The following is an 18,589-nucleotide window of genomic DNA, read 5'->3' as shown; positions in this document are numbered from 1 at the left end:
CGCTTCAGTACTCTGTTTGTCTTCAAGAACTTGACTGTGTTGTTTTAAATCAAAAGGGGTTTAGGCGGGATATTGTACAGTTATGTTAATGTTACACATAGAGAAATTAATAACACTTGTTCATATTTATTTGCTTATAGTTTAAGTTGTGGGTAAAAGAGGAAAGTAGATATTTCTATTACCTAAAACAAAACTTTATCTCTCTACGTAAACCATTTACGTTCCAGCTACTACAACAAATACATTATTTCAAGTATGCCATAGTAAACAAAAAACATGTAAACCTTACATACATGACAATTATACCAAATCTATATTTACTAGCTCCAAATAAGTCATCGTTAACATGGCAACATATAACGCCATGGAGCTTAACATGTTCTTGATTCATTGAAAAGTTCAGCAATACATATTAAGAAAACAGGAAAGCCTTCACAGCAACATGTGCTCAACTACACTGTCTATTTTTGTATCAGTACTAAGAGAAATTAAGTTTTTCTATCAAAAAATGCACTATCATCGCGAGACTTCACTTTGAAAAGTGCAATTTCATCCTCAACTAACATAATAATGAAATTGAAATTGAGACTACCAAACTAAATCTAGTTCTCGCTTCACCTCATCATAGGAATCGACATGGCTCAGAAATATGAGCTTTTAAAGACTGACAATCAAGTACACCTAATCTAAACGTAACTTTACACACTTAAAGTGTAACTTTGCCTACCACTAAGATCATACCATTCTGTGTCGTAAATCGCTGTCTTTCTTTATGTGTACTGTGCTCACATTTCTGAAACGAGTGCCTCTCGGAGGCCAATCCAACATTGGCTCAAAACCAAGACTTTCTGCGGACGGTGAGGGCTGTGAGCCTTGTTCAACGTCGTCGAACGAGTATTCACTCATGCCCACGCCGAGATTTCTTCCCCTTCTTCGGATTAGCGGAGAGCTTAGGAGGTTTAATCCAGAAAGATCTTTATCATCATCGTCGTCACGGCGGCTTTTTTTTAATGCCAAAATGGACTTGACGCGTTCGATCGTGTACGTCACTATCTCCCCCTCCTTCGGTACCTCGAACTCCTCCTTCTCCGCAGCGAAGATGTCCATCATGATGGCAGCAAAGAAGTTCAGGAGGATAAACCCCATGGAGAAGATGAAGCTGATGAAGAAGACTGAACCCATCGCCGGTGACGCCATGTAGTCATCCATCTCGTAAGCCCCGATGGCAAAGTTCAAAACTGTGACGAGAGCTCGGGGTAAGGATGAGTACGACTCAACCTGGCGGCCGAAGGCGAGGTTTCCAAACATAGCGTACCCAATCATCATGATCACTATCATGAGGCCGTGTGACATCAACGGCGCCATGGACCGTTTGAAGGTTGCTTCGATGAGGTAGAGGCTGTTGTTGCCACGAAGCAGCCTGCAGCACCGCATACATCCTATAAAAGCGATGATTGCAACAACAGCCAGTAATACCTCGTGTGCAACAATAACAGGCACTAGGTTCAGGAAGGCAGATTTGTTCTTCCTAAAACTCGCAAGAGCTTGGTACGTCAGTATCATACGAGCACCGAAGGCAGCGAAAGCTATCAAGGAAAGGAAAATAATCAAGAAATCCAGAAGATTCCAAACATCCTTGAAGTACGCCCATCTTTGAGTACAAATTCTTCGCACAGCATAGTAGATGTCGTAGATTGTCATGAGAGTGTAGGCTACCTGAAATATCAGTAGCACCGTGTCTATAGCGTGTCTGTACTGGTAGAGCCGTATCATTCGAACAGTTGACGCCGAGTGTGCATTTCCAGTCTCCGGTGTATCTATGAGAACCGAAACTAGACAGAACAGGTCCACATTTGCGTTGTAGACCATGAAGTCAATAAACACTGCTCTGGTCTGTCCGTCGATCCACTTCAAGTCTTCGAGGTCATACAGTTGGAAGTAGGCATTTGCTGTCTTGACGTTGAAATCTGCCACGTACCTGCCCGTACCGTACCCTGATGACAGCCATACGGTGTCTGTGTGTTGGTGGACCCACGGGCTGGAGGTGTCCGGGGTGAAGTTTGCCGTCTTCGGTGCGTTCACCCAGCCGGGTAGAAAGTGTTCTGTCACTGCGTTATCACTGGTGTAATCCTCGCCACAGAAGTCGAAGTAGAGCGATAGAAGTCTGGTGCCCATCACGCCGTTGTTCCGTGCAGTACATTTTTCTGTATTCAATAAGAGGATAGAAATTCAATAAGGATATAGTAGATCTGAAGTAGAATAACGAAAGTTATGATATAGTAAGTAACATTAACATTGATCTGTAGTCCCACCAGTAGTTTTAAACCTTAAAAGCTTTATATTAATATAAATTAATATAACAAATTTAGCGAACACGGAATGTATCGAGCTGTTTTGTCGATGAAGGTTAGATATGCGGATAATATGTTACACAAGGTAATAGTTACTTACTCTCCAAGCAGAGGATGGGTTCCGGCAGGTTTTTGACTTGTTTTTAGGCGTTTTTGTCGGCCTTTCTACTTTTTCATCTTTTTTTTGTCTCTATAAACGTTGGGTTTATAGAGAAAAAAAAATGAAAAAGTAGAAAGGCCGACAAAAACGCCTAAAAACAAGTCAAAAACCTGCCGGAACCCATCCTCTGCTTGGAGAGTAATAGTTACTCAAGGAACTGGCTAAGATTTTGGAAAACAGTGTCTAACCTTAAACACTTAAGCGAACAAGGAATGTATCAAGCTGTTTTGTCGATGACACATAATACATACAGGTATTAAGACACAAAAGAAGGTGACAGCTATTCAAGCAACCTGAATTTTGGAACAGTTTATCCAGTTGCTTGAGTAATGCTTTGGTCCCAATTGCACCGGTCCTGGTCGGGGTTGTAGTCCCGGCCGGGCCCGAAGCCATGACTTTGTCCCGGTAGACTGCCAGGTACCGGGGGTGCACAAGGTACTCACACGATGTCTATTTGTTACCGGGTCCCGCGTTCAATCTAAGTCTGAGCCCGAAAAAGCAACAAAAAGATATCCCGTGAACTACCAAGCGGAGCCCCTTTTTCCAATTTGGACCGAAGCATTACTGTCATTTTGCGTATCATGCTGTTTGTTATTACATGGTAAAGTTGGTGTCCACTCACCTGTTGACACGCGCACTTGCCGCATCCTGACGGATCCAACCACGACAGACTGCCCATCGGCTGTGAAAGGACTGTCGAAGTCGTACAGATTCATGAAGATCTCTTCCTCCAACCACAAGTACACATCATAGCGATCTTGAATCTGTTGAAACAAATGTCACAGTTGTAACACCCTGCAGCTGGTCAAAGATACAATGTTCACGCTACTTGTTGTTCATGAGTGGAATTCAAACATGTAGACTTCTTGTAATTCTAGTCTGTTGTGTGTATTGGCTATCAAAACTTAAAGTATGTTTTGGATTGTAGACCCAAGGCAAATATTAAAGTCGTAATCGCAGAATTCGAAAAGGGACACATCAAAAGCATTACCTTCACTTGAAAGTTCATCTGTGTTGGTAGAAGTCATTCTGAATCAAAGTTGAACTATTTTGCCAACACATAAAAAATTGGACTTAGCCATTTGTTTTGACTGATCAACTACAACGAGCAATTCACTGCTTCTGTGACGTCACGTTATGGAGATAGATCACACGTGACTCTGTGAGAAGTGGATCAAATGTGACGTCACAGAAGAAGTGGATTGCTCATTCCTTGACAAAGACTGGAGCTGATCAGTCGAAATTTGGGTGTCCGATTTTTGTGTTGGAAATTACAGTTCAACTTTTATTCAGAAAAGCATTACCTCTTCTACATCTCCCAAGAACGTCTCATGCGTGTTGGTTCCCAGGTGGAAGGCGTTGGGATCCACCATCGTGTGTGCGATAGTCAGTATCAGGAACGCAAAGAGCATGAAGGACGCAGTCTCATAAACTATGAAAAACATGGCGTCGTTCTTCTTCCTTGCTGCTCTGACTTTCTCCAAGTCTTTCGGAGGCGGTGGCTTGTACACAGGGTCCTCTCGTCTCTTCTGCAGATCCTTACGAAACTGTTGGATGTCCAAGGAAGTCCACGACTCGCTATCTGTGGAATCATGAAACAAAGCATACTCAAAAAACGAATCCCTAATACTTATAGAGAAATAACGAATACTACGCTCTCGTGTTTTCTTGGTTCTGTCAGATTTTGGCGACGCCTCAGGGGCGAGACAAATGATATAGTATTGTGTGCAGATTGCAACTATTCTAGGAATTGTACAGGCATGTGTCCATAGGCATATTAAGACAATAAGAATGTTAGGAATGTTAGTCAGACAGAAAGCCTCCCTCGGGGCATTCCTCCTAGATAACCTAGACAGGAAGCTACATCTGTCTACCAGATGTGCCAGGCTTATGTATACATGACCCATTTAAGACCTCAGCTGTACAGTAATATTGCTCTTTTCTAAAGCAATGTGTGGCTGTTACAATGTTTTTGGACGCCCTAATGCTGGTCCTTACAACTGTAAGATTTAATGTCTTTCTTCGGGGAACAGGTCATCATAACTGCATCAACTCTGTACTGATAACGATTGTGCACACGCTGCTTCAGTTACCTATACAAGCAGATTAATTACAGGGCATTAACCTCATTCATGACATTGGGAACATGTCCAAGCCAGATCGATCAATGGAAAATTTCACTGTCGCAAGGAAATTTAGCAAGCCAGTTGTACTAGATGATTATCCTGCTGATAAGATGCCACTATCTTGGTGATATAATCCTGTACACTTCCAAGAACACATGGGACACATTTTTACACAACAACATTTCTGTGGATTAAGATTCCCAGGCTGGCATTTCATTAAGGGCTCCAAGAATTACTGGCAAATTCCTTTATGACTGGTGTGCCTGGTATTCCAGTGGGACTCTAATTCCATCCTGGCATTCCATCCTGGCATTCCATCCTGGCATTCCATCCTGGCATTCCATCCTGGCATTCCATCCTGGCATTCCATCCTGGCATTCCATCCTTAGCTAACATCCGCGGCCATTCACGCTCTAGAGGACTTAGTTCTATAGTTCAGGGAACAAGCATGGTGTATGCTGTGTCTGTTGGTAAGTGGACTATGATGTTAAAATTTGTGTAGATTTGGCCTAACATGTTATTCATGTAAACAGCAGTCCTATCAGAGTAAAATAGTCATTTTGTATGGTGGGAACCCGGTCCGTGGGCTGTTTTCAGTTGTCATGATCAGGCTGTGATGAAATCGATGTTGTCTGGTAGAATCTAGTGGAACTGTCGCTGTCTGTGTGTGTGCATGTCTGTGTGCGTGTCTGTGTGTGTATTTGTCCAGTAGAACAGGTACCCGTCAGCCCTTTTCGTTAGAAATCCTGTATGAACAGCACCACCTATCACTGTGCCCTAAGCAGGGTACAGTAAAAATTAAAACAACAACCACTGTCGCCATGGCAATGTCTTTTTATCATTGCCAGTCTTGTTATGTTAGTTTTCGTTCGTAACGGTTGTCACGCTAAGCGTTAAGATCCGTTAAGTTCTTCATAAGTAAAATTGAACAAAAAGCAAACAAAACTCACCAACAAGATGCTTCTCAGGCACGATCGGCTCCCAGCTTTCCTCATCCAGCTTCTTGATAATCACAGCAACGATGGCAGCGATGAAAAGCATCTTCAGTGGTTGCAGTACAAATACTCCCTAGGAAGAAACACGACTCCTGTTACGTTCAAATTTGCACCGGTGCCCCTACGTAGGGTGTGTAGCCCCAGCCGAGCCCCGAAGCCTCAAATTTGTCCCTGTGGACTGCCGGACACCAGCATGGTAACTTTCTGTGCTCTCATAATTAGCTCACGGCACGTATTCGTAGGCGGGTCCTGGATTAATTTTAACTCTGTGTTAAAAACTTCTAGGGGCCTGGCCGCGCCCCAAAATAGCCTAGTTGCCGCCGAAGTCAGCCGGTAAACTACCCGACCCGCCCCTTTATTCAATTATGACCGTGGCATTAGATAAGGCATATTTCGTTGACAATCGTTTTTGTTGGACGATCTGGATGTTCTGATCTTGGAAACGCTGAGTACAGTCAGAGATATGCCTACCTGCAGAAAGCCAATGATCATTGACACAAGCCAGTCGATAGATTTTTGCCTTCCGTACGCCATTCCGTAGAGGAGAGTGAAGAATGCTGCTGTAAGACATGCGAGGATCGCCAGAATCCAGGCGACATACACACACCACCACGGCAACTCGCACCTGTCCCTGCCTTTGACAAACAACCGAGCTTTCTCCTCCTCGGTCAGTTCAGAGTCTGGCTCGCTTAGTGCAAGAACAGAAAATAATCACCTTTAGTAAATCACAAATCAAAAAGATAGAGGCTGAATTAAAGGCTGCTGGTAATTTTCCCCTTCACTTGGATCATCATTTTGCGGCATATATATGTAAGAAATACTAGTAGTAAAGGTGTTCTTACACTTCGTCTTAAACATTTATTTCACTCGGATGATCGGATCTATACAGACCAAATTTACGGGGTAACGCAATATCCCGCCCTTTAATAGACGAGCAATTACAGAAGCCATCATATTGTGAGGTCTTACATGAACCCAAAAGTTTGGTTCCATTGTTACGGATTTACCAACCTGGGAGAGAACCAGCAGCAACAACTTCTGATCCTTGTTTTCAGGCTCTTCTTCTTGCGGTGAACCCGTCTGACATGGTCGCCAGGGGTCGCATCGCCATCAGATGCTTCAATCACCACATTTTCAGGGTCGGCGACGTTCTCGGGATCTTCCAATGTCTCCTTCTTGCCGTATTTTGGCACAGATTTTGTCCTGGGGCGACGTTTCTCGCTATTAGCACCTTTACAACAGCACTTCCACGCCCAGCTGCACCGCTTACGCTCCTCATTCTTCTCCCTTTCCGGTTTCTCTGCTGAATACTTGAAGAGTGCGACGATGGCGAAATTGATGGGAAAAGCGATGACAGCCGACTCGACGCCGATCACCAGTTCTTTCCACGTGATACGGAAGCCGCCGATGTTCATGTCCTGCCCGGGGGCCTCGTCCCCTGTGCCGTAGAAGATGATGTTTGTCAGCATCTGGCACAGTAGCACGGACACGCAGCAGGTCAGGCGTTGCACTCTGGTAAACCTGGAGGAAGACACAAATACACGAAAAAGTTACCATTAGGATCGCCCCTGAGGAGTCGCCAAAAACTTAAAACTATTTGTAATGAATATGGTGTGCTGTGAGCGTAGTATAGGCATATTTTTTTCTTAAAGACCTTGTGAAATGAAGCTGAAAAGTTGTTGTTCAAATATCCTTTTTTGTCGATTCTAGAGGTTCTTTTCCTTATGATTTAGATATTGTTTATGTGATAATTCAGCCGGGAAGTCATTTTAACATTTTAAAACGGGCTCAAAAAGCGCAATATTTTCCCTTGTTTGTTTCGAAGGCAAATGAGATACAAATGATATGCATGGCGTTGGAGGTTGAACTCAGTCGAACAATTAAGGCGACGGCTACACCTTGCAAAATATTTTTATACCACACCTTTCCATCAAATCCAATAAAAGGAACCTTGTCGAATCATCAAGAACCATATACAATACATAGTCTCTAAAATTGTCACGAAAGTACCTGCTTCGTGCAGGCCGTGCAAGTATGGAGAACCAGAGGTGATCGTCCTGTAGGGCGAACACAGCCTTCGTCGCGAACAGGGTGGACGCCTGGTGGAGTTCCGCTTCTGTTGCCACGCAGATGTGCTTCTCAACCTGAGGAAATATACAAGGTGAATATATTAGCATGAAAGCTCATCTGTGTTGTTGAACTTTATTTCAACATGTACACAAAGCAAATATTGCTCACCTCAAATTACTACGCCGACCTTCTTTGGGAGTGATTCCAATCACTCCTGAAGAGGGTTAGCGTAGTACGACTGAAAATTTGAGGTAGGCAATAGCTGCTTTGTGTTGAAGTAAAGATCAAATTTCGTCAAAGTGAATATATCATCAACAGTGAGCTTTATGTTTAAGACCTTGGAATTATGTTAAGATAAACCTTTCAAGCTTCTCGTCAACTAAACCTATGTCCATTAGTGCTGCGTACTTAAACCCCGGTGCTTGAACTGGACGAGAAACGTTTAGGTTCAAGTCCCAAAAAGCAAAACGTCGGGAACCAGTTCCGGACTTGCAAAAAACAATATCTTGCTTATTTCCTCCTTTTGATGTTCTTAAGCATGCATCTTAAACCTTCCATATATCGTAAATTTGCGTTTTGATGTTTTGTGTTTATTACTGAGTTTTTGTGCTTATTACAGCAGCACGCAGTTGTACACGTAACCGAAAAAATAATCTAGCACGAATATGGCATGGATTATAAGTCCGAACCTGAACCTGACCCTCTGGACCTGGATCCGAACCTGAACACCAATGCCTATACGTATAACAGATTCTGAATGAACCAGCACTTGCGTACCTCTTGGTCTCCCATGTCCACAGCCAGCCAACTGTTGCAGATGAAGTACCATCGCTGTTTGGTCTGCAGGTCCTGGACCATGATACGGCTTAGAAACCTGGCAGAGAAGGAAGATGAGAAAAATGTTGAATTCTAATGGAACAGCCATTTTGTGCATCTTCGTGGGTTTTTTATAGACAATTTGCTCAATCGTCTCTTTTACGGAAACTTCTCAAGGAAGTAATAATTGATGATAGTCTAAAAGAATAAGATATGATTAAATCAAGAACAGAATTCAGAGCCTAGTCCATTATGCCTTCGATATTGCTAAAAAAAGATTGAAGACAAAATAACAATCACCATTCACAACCCAATCGCTTATACGTTACGAAAAGAACTATAGGGTTTAGCACAAATATATAAAAGGCCATGTTGATGTGATTATATGGATGACATCCACATATGCGCAGCAAGTTTCGTAAGTTTCCCAAAAAAATCCATAATGCAAATCGTACAAGGCAGCTGCAAAATGAGAAAAGACATGTTGTAAATTGACAAGAAGAAAGAAATTTCGGAAAATTGATACTAATATTGTACAAGTAGTATGTCAAAGTCGATTCTAATGTCAAAGATGAAGTTTTCAAATAACAAAAATGACCAATCTATATTCCGGTATACTATATTCTGTGTGTTTGGTTTTGTTCATCTTTCCTGACCACGTAGAGTTCATAATGAAGGCAACTTTTTTTGGCCAAACATTTTTATTCGCACGCACGCATCATTTTTGTGGTCCCAAGAGAGTGTCATTCACATAATCAAATCAACATGGCCTTATGGTAAACCCGGAAGAAATCGTGCTACACGAAAAACAAAACAAAACAAAAACAAGCAGATGGAGTGACACCAACCCACCAGGACGGGTTGCTGCCACCGTTGTTGTTCCAGACCATGATCTCTCTCAGGTCGCCCAGAGAGTCCCGGGTAGTGACGAGGAAAGAGTCGATGGAGCCGCGCTCTAAAACCGTCCTGTCGCCCACCGGGTCTGACACCATGTGGGTCTCACTCTCGTCTGTCGTAGAATGACGACGTACGGATTGATTCATCTATGGCGTTCCAACCGCACTTGCTCCAACAGGGGCTGTACGAGCAACCTCCATGCGTACAGCCCCTTCTCACCAAAGCATTATTCATTAACTAAGAATCAATTCGAACATTTGAGGCATGTCAACCACCAAATTTCCGACTAAACCTACTGAAATATCTATGTGCCTTGCACTGAAATCATTGATAATAGAAAATACAACCGAAACCCATTTATATAAGGTGCAGTTGCGGAGATGCAGTATATACTGAGGTAAAGGAGGAGGATAGATCTAGAGAGGATGAAACAATCTTACCTTCCTCTCCAATTAGACGGAGGCTGACACTGGCTGTCGTCCCAGCATGTCTCCTGAATCCGGTGATGATGGTGACGTTATATCGATACATGTCCATTGGGTCAAGGTCATGTAATGCCATAGTCTCAACCTAAGTAAACGAAAAATGTGCACCCCGGTAGAATGTATACACTTTACACACAAAAAATTCCATAGGGAATGCTTTCGTGGAACTCCTATAATATTTTCAAATCCATCGTAGTACTATACTAAAGGCTCCGCCCCTGAGGCTTCGCCAAAAATATTGCAATGCAAAGGTCTGCAATACGTCTGCTAAACAGTAAACATCCGTCCCCTACCAACTGAAATATAATAAATAGATTTACTTTGGTTTCGTCTTCCTTGTCCTTTCTTCGGGCCCAGAATACTGCCATGAGGTACAGGACGAGGATGACGGCCACGACGATGGTGACAACCGGGTTGTCTGCCAAGTTCTTAAACTTCATCAGAGAGGCCAATATGTCAATTTTGTTGGGCGGGAAGAAGAACTTGGAGCCGAACGGAGTCAGGTGGTCACAGATGCAGTGTGTGCGATTAGGCGTGGTCAGTGGTCCGACCTGAGCAAAATGTGAGGATTACAGTTTAATTTTTAACTATCAGTGGTATCCATAGATATTGCACAAGTGTTCAACAATACCATACATTGTTCAAACAATATTTTGTGGTAACTTTCTTTGGAAATGACCTAATTTGTATAATATACGACAAAATAACCCAATCTACATAACTATGTCACAAATATGAAATCTCCCTCATTTTTAATGCCTTAGTGCAACCTTAACTTGTTACGAAGTCTCTTGTCAGAATATTCCATGTGAATTCAAGATCTAGACATTGTAAATTACGTACGTTGCAAATATCAGGATGCTATTATATCATTTTCTAATTAATTGAATGTGCAAGGGATGGCCAAATTCACGTAATTTATGTCTGATGATATTCACCTTTATCTAACCTCCACGTGTCACTAGTACAAATATTCCGCCATCTACCACCAAGGCGTTACACAATTTCGTCATTGATTATGCAAATTAGACCGAGCGCAATTGTTCCTCTCGAACCGAGTTACATTTGTAATGAGTATGAAAGTCATTTAGCACAATTCAAATGTAAATCTTTCACACTACGCAAATCATATCCTAATCTGCATGATTTGCATACCATTGTATTGGTCTTCATTCGAGTTGCCTACAGGTAAAAAAAAATCATGAGACTTTATTCGTCTTTTCTTGATCATGACTCAATACGACGGTGACAGTAACATTTTGAAATGTGTTCAGGACTAGTAGGTCTATTTACCTGACACCCCTCGTCTTCCCACGCTGACGACGTCTCGTTGAAGTAGAGGCAAGTAGTGGAGAACATCATCAGCTCCAGCACCAGATTCTCTTCAGCAGCAGCAGCGTCCAATGCTGTCAAAATCAGTACATGCCATCAGTTGTCACAAACATGGAAAGTAACAGACTATCAAGACCTGGACGATTGAGATTATGATAAACGATGTCTTACAAATGTATTTGAAATATTCAACAGACTAAATTGAATTTGTACCAGCCCATGTACCATTATGTATACTTAATCGCAATCTACGTGGTTTACAGTCACAGTTTCTACATTATATTCCCGCCATAAAGATGCATTATTTACATAGATCATATTGTGTGATATACATTTCACACCTTTAGCTTATATTAATAAAAATACATTTTGTACACCGTAATTATGAATTTAAACTTACTTTACAGGCATAACATGCGCAGCTCATAAAAAAGATCCAAAATTTCATTTCTTACTTGTACCTGATTCATTATAGGTGATGCCAAGATAGTAAGGGGACGTCGAGTTCAGCACGCCGATCTGCCATAGGTAGGGATCGGCCGTGATGTTTCCGCCCGCACCGACCTCAACAGCGTAATCAACTTCGAGCGGAAGGTTTCCAACAGCTGTGTAGTTGCTGTAGGTTGGATTTGAGTTCTCTCGAAGGTACAGGGTCACCTGAGCGTCCGGGATGGATGGCCTTACAAGGACATTGACCACGTGGCTTTCCTAATGGGTAAAGATGCAAACGGTGAGTTGTGTGTGTCATCAGTATGCTTTGTTTCTCTAAAACTTATGTTCGTACATCATTGAGACACGAACAAGAATGGTTCGGTTGTAACATTTATATTCATATGCAAAATATGTCCTCATTAGCATAACACCCATTCCATTGTATTCACATTTCATAAAGGAACCTACACATACACCCAATATGATATCTGTAGGAAAGGGAAATATAAAATTTCTGCAGAAATAATGCAAATGAGATCATCATTAGCACAATGTACATTCACTTGCATTCACCTTTCTCAAAGGTAACTACACCTCCAATATGACATCCGTAGCATTTGCCGTAAGTGAAATATAAGTTTCTGCATTAATAGAGCTGCCACCATACAGCTGTTGTTTTTTTTTGACAGAAGAAATAATTGAGAAAGAAGAAGCACAACACGCCAGCAAAAACAATATATTTCCCCCATTCCCGTATACAGGGTAAAGAGAGGGAAATATAAGAATTACGAACGGATGATTAAATGATACATGATATGGTAGATTCAACAATTGCCTGAGTTTTAAGCTAAATGAATCACTTACAAATAGACAGAAAAAATACAAACTCACGTATTGGGCAGAGACATTGAAGTTAATGAACGCTTTAATCCCAAAGATATCGTTTGGCAATTTGATGATGTTCCAGACGTCCCAGCTGCTGTCACGTGGGATGGCGATGTCTATCTTCTCCGGCAGTTTCCGCGCGGGGATGTGGTCACCTAATGAGCTGAAGTCCAGTGAAGCGACCTTCTGTTCCAGACTGACATTAGCAGCCCATTGGTAAGGATTGTTGTCGAAATGATTCATCTGTGAAAGCAAAACATTATGAACTTCAAGATAATTCTAATTTTGCTCAAAAGAGCTTTCCTTATGCTTCGGTCACATTTGTACCGGTGCCACCGTGCCAGTATATGTACGTAGAGGGTGTAGCCCCGGTCGGGTCCCGAAGCCACGATGTTTCCGGTGGACTGCCGGAAACCGGAGGGGGGGGGGGGGGGGGAGAGAGGGTACCTCACAGTGTTCTCATGATTAGCTTACGGTGTCTATCTGTTACCGGGTCCCGGGACTTCGAGTTAAAAAGATCCCGGGGCCCGGCCATGCCCAAATATAGCTTAGCAACTACTTGGACAAAGACAATCCTGGTGCACCGGTGGTAAAAGATGAAACACTTACGTGCATGTCAATGACTTGATCAAACCGCATGCTGTCATCGTCAAAGAGGTTTTCTCCGGTCGGAAGTGAGAACCAGCTGCCATGACTCTCCTGCAGCTTGACGCCTCCTTTAAAATCCCAGCGTTCTTCTCGCAGCACCATGACGGCAAGAGTTGGGGTAGACAGGACCGTGGGTTCCTCTCCGGGGGCTTTCGTACTGAGGATGGCTTCCTGCACCTCAGCTATGGCCTTCAGGGACTGCTTCATCACTGTGGAGGAGGATGCTGATACGCTGGGCTGAAATTGAAGATGACAGAAAGCATTGCAGTAGTAAATATATATATATATGTGTATGAGATTGTTTTAGGCACAATCATCATCATCATCTACTAGTTTCTGCATCTGCAGTTGTTTAAACGTCCTACAGCTGCATTAAATCTTTCTTCATCGTCTTTCTGTTTTTGATTTGGAACATCACAGCCTAAATGGACAGTTTTTCCTGAGATTAAACATGTATGTCTTAGAACTGTTGCTGCGAGACGTATGAAAAATAGATTTCTATCTCTATAACATCTGTTATGTACTATTTCGTAAACATATCAACAAATAGTAATTTCTCACGCAATGCCTTTTTTTCCTTTATCAACTCCTCACAAAAATTTGATTTTTAGCTTGAAGACCATTGTAGTGCGCACAGCAACTTCTGCATCTGTTTCTGTAGCCTCCTTCGGTGCCTTCGTAGCGGCGGCCTTCACAATGTTCGCCACGCCTGCAACAAGGACCTGGGCAGCTGACTGTACCTCAGCCCCGCCTGTTGTGCCCTCCTGTGTCTTCGTTTGTAGAAACGACGCCATTTCCTCTATCTTAGAAGCAGCAGAAACCTAGGAGGCAATGCGAAAAGTTTGATCATTTATAAATCCCGTGAAATATTAGATTTGGCTTCTGCAATGTGTAGTGTAAATGTTAGCGTTCTGTGCCATTAGAGCCACCAACTACCATAGATTTACATACACCAAATCAAAAGAAACAATTGTTTCGGTGGCGCGAGAGAAAAAAAAAATTGATATTTGTTTTAGTTCATGTATCATCTTAGATTTTATAATTATGAACATTGAAGAACACAGCTGTGGTAAAGGTGGTGGTGGTGATTCCCTTCCCTTTCCTGACATATACCTGAGCATCCTCTGACAGCTCCTCGTCTTTCTCCGTAGCCTGCGCCATGGCGGCTGACGTTTGCCGCAGGTTGTCGAGCGTCTGGATCGGGAGCTTGTTCAGACTATCCACCAGTACTCCGCGTAACTGGAATATGTCACATTATGATACTTTTTTGGCGTTGAACATGATCAGAAAGAAACAGAGGACACAACTGTGTGTTATTGTTGATATTAAGTCAAAAGCAGATAGACAAACGTCTTGTAAAACATTAGGCCATGTTGATTTGATTACGTGGATGACATCCTCTGGGAACCCCAAAACTGATGCGAGCGTGCGAATAAATATTACAATGATTATGGAATCTACGTGGTCAGGAAGGTTGACCAAATGACTGACACACAACACCCAGAGTATGGTATAGCAAATAATAGATTCTTCATTTTCACTTCTTCATGTCGTCTTCTTTGACTTTGAAATTGGTGTTTGCATTCTATGACATTAGTATCGTTTTTCAACATTTGCTCCATATGTGCAAGTAACGATATATATTTACACAGTTTACAGCTGCTTTGCACGATTTACAATATGGTCGAAAACTTTTTTGGGGAACGGATGAAATTATTGCGCGCTCGGCGGATGTTTTCATATAATCAAATCAACATGGCCTTATCTCACCTGCTTCTTCTCCTCTTCCTGTTTCGCGGTTCCTGTGTCCTCCCTGGCGTTGATGACGGAGGTGACCATGTTGACGATCTCCACAGCGGCGCTGGTGTCTCCTGCCTCCAGCAGACCGCTCAGCTCAGAGTCCGTGTTAGCCAGCAGAGTCGCCGTGTCCTCCATTTCTTCAGGCTCATTAACCTACGGATAGACACCAAATATTCTAAATAGTGATAAATTTTCCTTTTTTTGTTATTTTATTTTTCAGCGCAGCCGCAAAACTGATAACAGTAGTGTAGTAGTGTATTTATTGCCAGCAGAATCGCCGTGTCCTCCATTTCTTCAGGCTGGTTAACCTACGGGTAGACACTGAATAGTGATACATTCTATTTGTTTTGTGAGATTTTCTTTTTCAGCAACGTACATGATACCATGAAAGTTCGCCTGAGTTGGTTAATAACTTACACAATGAGAGATAAACAGTTCGCTTACTGGCATCATGTTTCAAACTTAGTAATAAACTGATCTCCAGCTCAAAGAATTGACTTACCGAAAACTTCTGGGGGGGGCGATGCCGACTTCCAACAAACTTTGACCCATTGCTGACGTCACGCCTGCGTAAGAGGCACGTGTCCACAGCATCTGGGTCAGACAGCTTAGGAAGACCGAGTGATTCGGTCGAAAATTCCGGTAAGTCAATTCTTTGAGTTGGAGAGCAATCTATTTCTCACCAGGAAGATCAGGAAAACAGGGGTGGCTGTCCATAGTACACCCCACACCACCATCAGGAGGCTCCTGGTTGCTCCTAAGGACAAGGATAAACCGGACGACACATGCGGCGTAGTATATCATCTCACATGCGAAGACTGTGATGCTCAGTATGTGGGCGAGATGGAAAGGGCCCTCAAAAAGAGGATTTCAGAGCACAAGCGTGATTCCTCTCCGGTTGCACAACACATGCAGACTTACAAACACCAACCAACGAAGAAGGTCACCACCTTTGACCGAGAAAGCAGATGGTTTGAACGGGGAGTCAAGGAAGCTGTGCACATCAGGTCCCGCTCTCCGTCCCTCAACCGTGACCAAGGACGCCACAGACTCCCTCCGAGTCTACAACTCTCTCGTCCAGTCACGTGACCTGGGTGACCTTTGACACCTATGTCACGTGACACCTCTGATAGCTGCGCTGAAAGATGGCGGATGTCATCTGAAAGCTCCTAGTAGCTTCTCAATTTGTAGTCGTGTGTATTAGTTTAATAAATCCTTTATTCAATCTATTTCTCAACTTGAAACATGATGCCAGTTAGCGTATGTCAGTATCCCTCATCACTTGTGTAGATATAGTGATTGACATATACCAGTGCATGCATCACTGAGTCTGGGCTAATCTAACAACGTGCATAACGCACCTGAACCGTTGTAGTTGTCCTTGAGCTTGCCCCTTCGGTGTCAGAGACTGTGATGACGATGGTGACCAGGTAGTTTTTGTTCTTGTCACCAAGAGGCAGGTATATTGGTGGAGACTTGCTGTCCATACCGTAATATACCATACTACCTGTCAGGGGGTGGAGGTATTGCCATTTTAGTTTACCATGATTATAATGAGCATGAAAGTTCCTTTGTGTTGGTAAATCATATTCTGGAAAACATAACCTTCAATTTTTCACAATTATTTTACAAATGCAATGAGAAGAGATTACAGACGTAGCGGTGACGCAATCAAGTTGACAAACGTATATTAGCGCCACCACTAAACATATATACACAAGACATAAAAGTGAAAAGATAAGAATACAAACTTACAACAAAACATAATTCACTTACTTATAACAAAATATAATGATCTAATATATATGCTGGAAATAATTGATATGGTATGACAAGAATAATTTGCTGAAGGCGCATGTCCGATCCCTTTACCCAATGGCGAAATGTACAGTTGAACACACTAAACCTGAAACTTCAGACAACAATCTTTACCAATACAAACATGTTCACACAAATAAACTCTCGTCAAGTGCCAAAAAATGTAACATCCTCTCTTACCCTGTGACGATTCTCCGGTCTCGGATTTCTCTTCCCCGATGATGGCAAAGAAGCGGTACTTCAAAGGTACGTTGTCGTCCATAAATCCGGAACATTTGATTTGAAACAGTGTTTCCATTACGGTCCCGGTATCCGGAACGACCGCACACGTCCCAATAGTTGGAGGGGCGTTAGTGGTGAAGCTGTAAAGAGCGAAGGCAGACGCTCCACTCCAGCTGAAAACTGGAAGGACAATTATTGTGAAAATCTCTGTGTCACTATTAGGCATGACAAGCATCTTGAGGTTTTCTTAAGATAAATCATTGACTAGCGATGTGCAACCTCCTGAAGTGATTTCTTGGTCAACACAGCTTTTAAATTAGTATTATAAGGCAGCAGCTAAAGCTGCATCACGTAAACATCATCAGGTTGCTAACTTACAGTTCAAACTCTACTACTGGATAAATTACGGATATCATTTCCGGACGTTTCGAGTGACATCCGTGACTCCTCTTCAGCGTCAGTAACTGACTGTGTGATTTTGCCATGTAAAACCGTTTTTTTCTAGTTAATGTAAATAAGTACTGGTTAGTTCTTTTTAGTGAAGCTGAAGAAGAGTGATGGATGTCACTCGAAACGTCCGGAAATAATATCCGTAATTTATCCAGTAGTAGAGTTTGAAATGTAAGTTAGAATTGTTTACCTGGATGTCTAACCTTCATCAACCCATCCTTAGGTTGAAAACAATATGAATAAACAGGTTTTTTTCATGGTCACTTATACCTTATTATCCAGCATACCCACCTTCGATTCGCAAGGTGAATGTTTCCGCTAACTCCGCGACCTGAAACGTGTTCGCCTGCACGGACAGAAACGCCTTGTTCCTGCCCGTGAGTGTTTCTGTACCCCAGGCTATAGTCTGTTTACTGCTCCCCGGTTCCGGTACGAGACTCCACAGGTACCTAGGGCGGGTTTCAGGGGTGCAGTCCATACATCTACCGCTCATTATCAGACGCTCCGACGGGTTCAAGTACCGGCCACAGTTCTGCAAACACCTGAAGGACACGTTTGTAAATATCAATTAGTCATCCAGGAAATTAAAGAATAAAAAATTCCATTTATCCCACTGGATTACAATATGGAAATATCAGATGTTTCAGATATCATTCCAACATTTTTCTTTAGCGATTCAAAGTAATTAGATTCTTATTACTGCAGAACACATTTGTAAATATTTTGAAAATTTTTACAGTGTGGAAAGACTTTTGCATTTTATCAACTGCAACTCCCAAGTTTGGCGGATTTGTACCAATGATGGTGCAGGCATTTCTTCATGACTGTTAACTTTAAGGTTTAAAAAAAGACGACGAGAAAGGGGTGAATACCAACCGTATTTCTTTATTGCGAAGAATGTAAGGCATGACTACGTTGTACGCAAAAGCTACGCTATGCTATCCAAAAGTTTATATAGAATTGTCATTATTACCAGATTCCTTCCAGAGTGGGAGGGTGTCCTTGTAAAACAACGATGGTCTTCTCTGCAAAATTGTCTGAAGGTCTACCAGGCTTGGTCATAGTGAGTCTGAATACGTAGGTTTTCCCACCTGAAAATAAA

At 42.5% G+C, this 18,589-nt stretch overlaps 1 protein-coding gene across 1 annotated transcript; it reads right to left on the bottom strand.

Annotated features, from left to right (window-relative positions):
- Positions 1 to 15: 15 nt before the first annotated feature.
- Positions 16 to 18,568, bottom strand: LOC136430012 (polycystin-1-like protein 2). Its single transcript, XM_066420232.1, has 22 exons — positions 18,461 to 18,568; positions 17,779 to 18,029; positions 16,996 to 17,217; positions 16,359 to 16,504; positions 14,968 to 15,150; positions 14,311 to 14,436; positions 13,833 to 14,018; positions 13,159 to 13,434; positions 12,556 to 12,792; positions 11,694 to 11,940; positions 11,194 to 11,306; positions 10,221 to 10,451; positions 9,856 to 9,985; positions 9,371 to 9,527; positions 8,480 to 8,576; positions 7,643 to 7,776; positions 6,644 to 7,153; positions 6,104 to 6,320; positions 5,588 to 5,705; positions 3,816 to 4,093; positions 3,134 to 3,275; positions 16 to 2,204 (listed from the first exon to the last, which is right to left on the bottom strand). The coding sequence occupies exons 1-22, from the start codon at positions 18,547 to 18,549 to the stop codon at positions 736 to 738; spliced, it is 5,559 nt and encodes a 1,852-aa protein (XP_066276329.1). The 5' UTR covers positions 18,550 to 18,568; the 3' UTR covers positions 16 to 735.
- Between the last annotated feature and the right edge of the window lie 21 nt (positions 18,569 to 18,589).

This window comes from Branchiostoma lanceolatum, chromosome 3 (assembly GCF_035083965.1).
Source record: "Branchiostoma lanceolatum isolate klBraLanc5 chromosome 3, klBraLanc5.hap2, whole genome shotgun sequence".
NCBI classification, from domain to species: domain Eukaryota; kingdom Metazoa; phylum Chordata; class Leptocardii; order Amphioxiformes; family Branchiostomatidae; genus Branchiostoma; species Branchiostoma lanceolatum.
The sequence above is the reverse complement of the archived record's forward strand: the minus strand, read 5'-3'. Positions and strand labels throughout refer to the sequence as shown.

Bases quoted from the DNA above. Each gene is read 5' to 3' on its own strand.
- LOC136430012 (XM_066420232.1), bottom strand. From the start codon at position 18,549: ATGACCAAGCCTGGTAGACCTTCAGACAATTTTGCAGAGAAGACCATC. The intron at 12,793-13,158 runs GTAAGTGTTTCA...TTGCTTTCACAG, and splicing joins ATCAAGTCATTGACATGCAC to ATGAATCATTTCGACAACAA. The intron at 11,307-11,693 runs GTACAAGTAAGA...TGATTTTGACAG, and splicing joins CATCACCTATAATGAATCAG to CATTGGACGCTGCTGCTGCT.